Consider the following 4,712-nt stretch of genomic DNA (forward strand, 5'->3'; position numbering starts at 1 on the left):
GATTTGTAATCAACTAATATAATTAAGATTTGATTGAATTATAAACTCATAATTGGGTGGCAAGCTAATAATGTTGGTCATCACTAGCTCTTAAGCACGTGGAATTCGATTCTTCAACACCATATATACCTTTCATGTAGTAAAAGAAGTTATTGATTTTCCGTAAGGAACAAGGGTAATAATGTTGACCACAAATCCTTATATACCTTTTCTTTTCAGGAATACCAAACACGATGTCAATAGAATCTTAGTCTCAATGCTAGTGGAAACTCTCTTTTTCAAACGCCCTTCTTTATCCTTCATGATTCATCTTATTAATTACTTTCACATAATAGGAAGAATTTTAAATGTATCAACCATAGCGATATTCCAATAATTTTAATTGTTACTGGTGTCAAAATATAAGATGAACAAATATTATATCCAATTCAAAATCTTAAGATGTTAAGTTAACGAATCTCTTATTATATAAACTCTCAACTTTTTTTTTTGTTTTTTTATGTGAAACTAATTTCATGCACTCGTCATACTTAACAACATTAACAAATATAGCTAAAATAATGTGTGTGATGCACTAATCTCCATTAATGAGGAAGGAGACGATGGTTACCACTTACCCTCCCTGAGTTTGCTGGTTGGGTCATGGGTGTCGGGTACTTTCTCAATCCAACCTATCCATCTAGAGTTTTCTTTGTTTTGCATATTGGACATGTCTCAAATCTAAATATACTTATCGAACTTACTCACATGTTTCTTTGATTGTTTGTTTTTTTGTGCGAGAGCCAAAGAAAGTTTTCATATCAAAATATGCAATAAAACGTAACAAATTAAATATCCGATGCATTCAAATCATATTTAACAAGCACAACGACTACAGTATAAGATTCAATAATATGAATTCAAGAAAAACAACTTTGAACCCTAGTAGTAGTAGTAGTAGTAGTGGGAGTAGTATTTAAGGAAGTTTGCATAACGCATAACATTTTCCAAAATAATTAAAGTTTGAATAATTTTGATGGAGTATTGGATAGGTAATAGATATCGAGGGACAGATGGGTCGGTACTAGAATTTGCAATGTCCCAATTATGGAGGACATGGCATTTATGCTTGAGTAGGCTAAGAGTTGCCTCACTCGTGAGAATTCTTTGGAGTCTATCTGGAAACATTGATTGTGCAATCTCTTCGATAATTGTTCATGTCCCACGCTGTTTTCATTGTTTTAGCACACCATCAATCAACTCTTCGTTGCTCATGAATTGAGAGGGGAAAAAACAATCAAATTAAATGCTGACTGAGCTTTTTCCGTATTCTATGTTAATGAATTCTCAGTTGTCATTTTGAAAATAATTGCCTTGCTAGAATTTCAAAAACATAATAAAATAACTAGTTGTGTTTAGAAATATATGGTAAGATTATCATTAGTTAAGTATTATTAGATTTTTTTATTTTAACAAATGTATTAAAAACTTAAAAAAAAGAGAGTAAAGTAGATGTTAACATTATTTCGGGATCAATGGAAGACATAATAATGGTAACATAGTTATTGGTCCATTTCATGGTGCACATAGGTAAAGGTCAATTTTCATTTTTCAAATCTCTTTTAGAGATTCTTTGAGTATATTTAAATATACGAAATCCGAGGATAACAGTGAGCAATTTTCACCTCACAATGTGAATTAGGAGAAGATGCATAACGTGACAAACACAGGTAAACTCAGTTTAATAAATGTAAGATCATTGTTAGAGTAGAAGTTGGTATTTTTTCAATCCCCCTTGACACTCTCCAACAAGCATTGTTGAGTTTCCTTATTGAGACGAGTTGTAATCTAATCCCAGTGGGTTTGGTTCCGCAAATTAAAATGCACTTCATCAATGATGCTAATGACCTCACATTTGTACGTGTCCTAGCTAGCTAGCTGAGTAGTTAGCATGCAACCACATTTATTGAAGGGACAAATTAGAAAGGAAACCATGACCTACTTATTATTAATTAGTAGCAGTTGCAAAACATTATGCCACGGATAATGCTGTGCTTGATCGATCATGTTAGCTGTTTTTTCAAGCATCCTTCTCTCGTTTTTTATTATTCATTATTAAAAGGTTAACAACCAACTTAAGTTAGTCAAATGTATAGTTTACTTGAATTTTGCTTTGTGCATAAAGCACTTATTAGTAAGCGCAAACTCTTAAATAAAATTTAAATCCGTGACAAATTAGTGATTGACCTAACTAACCTAGTGATAGCGTGTGAAACAAAAAAAAAGATCAAAGTATCAACTATTCAACTTCATGTAATTCACTACTAACTTTTAGTGAAATTAATCAACCCATTTGGCAAATGGGTCAGCCCATATATTGGATCCATGAAGGGTATGTATGTCATTTTACTTGAGTATTTTTTCAAAAAAACGGTAAACATAATGGCAACAAATACGACCGTTGAGATTCAAATTTGAAAAGTTACTCAAAGTTGAAAGATCCTTCTAACAAGAACCAAATGAAAACAGAAGAGTGTAGAGGGGAAATAACGATCAGATTCAGAGAAGCAATGAGAAGGGTCCCTTTGCATTCAAAATCCACCGCCGCCACAATGGAAGAAGAAGAAGAAGAAGAAGAAGAGCACCTTGAGAACAGCAACAACAGCAGCTGCTACTACCCTGGTTGCAAGAAAGATGCTAATTGCAGCTGTGAGATTTGCTTGGCCAGCATCAATGCCACCCTTGATCTCATGCCAATGAGCATTCACAAAAGCTCTCTCACCAAGCTCTCTGCTTCCAAACCCAACAACAATCTTGAGTGTACTCCAACTCCAATCTCCTTTGACGCTTCCCATTTGTCCACACCAAAGTCAACTGCTTCTCACATACTACCATCTTCTACACCTGCCATTAAGTCCACTGCTAGATCATCATCAGTTTTCAACCAGAAAATGCATAACGACGAGGAGGACAAGAAGAAGGGAAAACAACGGTGTTTCACTGGTCTCAATATCTTGAGAATTCTGCTGGGTTTAGGGTTCCTTTTGTGCGCAGATATTGTTTTCCCCAAGATTGTTTCTGGGATCATTCGCCCTGCCTTGTCACCTGATTTGGTGAAAAGGGTTGGTGAGAAATGCTGGCATGTGCAGGATTTGAATGGAAAGTTGAGGTTTTTGCAGAAAGAGTTGGCAAGTTTTGTTGATGGAAAGGTTTCTAATTGCAGCCATGTTCATTCCCTCTGGAAAATCAGCAAGGTATTATTTATTATTCGTCATTAATTCATTGGAAAATAAAAAAATAAAAATTGAGAACTGAAACTGCATATTCACAGGATGGTGTACTATTGAATTCAAGGTGCACATTGTACAAATCAGCAATTGAGGAAGTAACAGTATGGGGATGGCCTTTGCAGACATCAGGATTGCTCACAACTGGCTTCTCTTCCACAACATTCACTATCTTATCTGGAAGACTCTCTGAGGTAACTAATAAACAACGATTCTCAACTATGCTTTTCTAATACTTTATTGATTTGACTCACTCACTCTGGATTTAGTGGAATGGTGGACATGTTAGCTACTTGGTTAGAAAGGCCAATGCTTCATGGGTTCAACCAAAATGGGGTGCCTCCGTGGTTCAATTACACCCCAACACATGGATTCTTCAATATCGAAGAAGCTATTGCACCAGATTGCATTCAGCAGCACTGGACTTCCTTAAATCTAGGATCTCAAGAATTGTTGGCAGAGTCAAGAAAAGTTTTTGGATGCTTGCTGCAGTGGAGGATACTTTATACAATGAATTCAGAGCAAACAATGGGATTCAAATCCCAACTTGAAGCCTAAACAAGCAAAGCTCATTTTGGAGTTATCATCAATCAAATAAAGATTAGCATGGACCAGGTTCTCATTTCTTATGAGAAGCTTCATTTTCTTCTGCTAAGGTTCTTTTTAATTTGCATTTTTCTTTCAACCATGGATCGATACTCATTAGTTTGACTAGTCTAATTTGCCACGTCTGTTTTAGAGGAAAGCGGCGCCAGAATGTGATTTGGTCAAAAACTGAAATTACATTCTCAACTTTCAAATGTGTATTTGTTGTTTTTCAATCGAAGTTTTTCTATTCTTTTGGTCTGGTCTATTTTAATGGAAGTTCTTTTTTCTTTTTGGTTAGTAACGGAAGTTCAAACACCATAAGTAAACAAATTGTTGGGCCTGATTTCTGGTTCGGCCCAATATAGAATGTGTCTGAAAGCTATGCTGTCCGACAAAAATTTAAACAAGTATGGGGTTGGACAACTATTGGCAGCATTAAACTTTTAAATGAAATTTTGATCTACCACTGATTAGTTCTTAACCGATGAGTTATAAGTTATAACTTTAAAGATACTATGGCAATAAAAAAAATTATAAAATATAAAAATATGTAAGAAACCAAATCTATGTCAAGTATGTCACACATTGTTGTTCTTATATACGATTGTAAGGTAGCGATTGTTTTTAAAGACAGAATTGAACTGAGACAGAAATAATAGGACGGAAACATTAATATAATGTCAGTATTATATTTGAATACACATGAATAAGACTAAAATATTATATAAAATGACTAAAATAGTTATGTGATTCAAAATTTTTTGTATCAAATACAAACTAATTTAATAGAAAATGAGAGTAAAACTAGTTCGATTAATAAAAAATTTCGTTTAGGTTAATAAGTTAAATTAATTTTAA

At 34.1% G+C, this 4,712-nt stretch overlaps 1 protein-coding gene across 1 annotated transcript; it reads left to right on the plus strand.

Annotated features, from left to right (window-relative positions):
* Positions 1-597: 597 nt before the first annotated feature.
* Positions 598-4,099, plus strand: LOC130951528 (uncharacterized). Its single transcript, XM_057880201.1, has 4 exons — positions 598-653; positions 2,509-3,233; positions 3,311-3,460; positions 3,536-4,099. Exons 2-4 carry the CDS (start codon positions 2,550-2,552, stop codon positions 3,815-3,817), a joined length of 1,116 nt encoding a protein of 371 aa, XP_057736184.1. The 5' UTR covers positions 598-653; positions 2,509-2,549; the 3' UTR covers positions 3,818-4,099.
* Positions 4,100-4,712: the final 613 nt, after the last annotated feature.

The sequence above is a fragment of the Arachis stenosperma genome, chromosome 9 (genome assembly GCF_014773155.1).
Source record: "Arachis stenosperma cultivar V10309 chromosome 9, arast.V10309.gnm1.PFL2, whole genome shotgun sequence".
In the NCBI taxonomy this organism is placed as follows: Eukaryota; Viridiplantae; Streptophyta; class Magnoliopsida; order Fabales; family Fabaceae; genus Arachis; species Arachis stenosperma.

Coding starts and splice junctions, on each gene's coding strand:
- LOC130951528 (XM_057880201.1), top strand. CDS start 2,550: ATGAGAAGGGTCCCTTTGCATTCAAAATCCACCGCCGCCACAATGGAA. Junction 3,234..3,310: donor CCCTCTGGAAAATCAGCAAG/GTATTATTTATT, acceptor GCATATTCACAG/GATGGTGTACTATTGAATTC. Junction 3,461..3,535: donor TATCTGGAAGACTCTCTGAG/GTAACTAATAAA, acceptor CTCTGGATTTAG/TGGAATGGTGGACATGTTAG.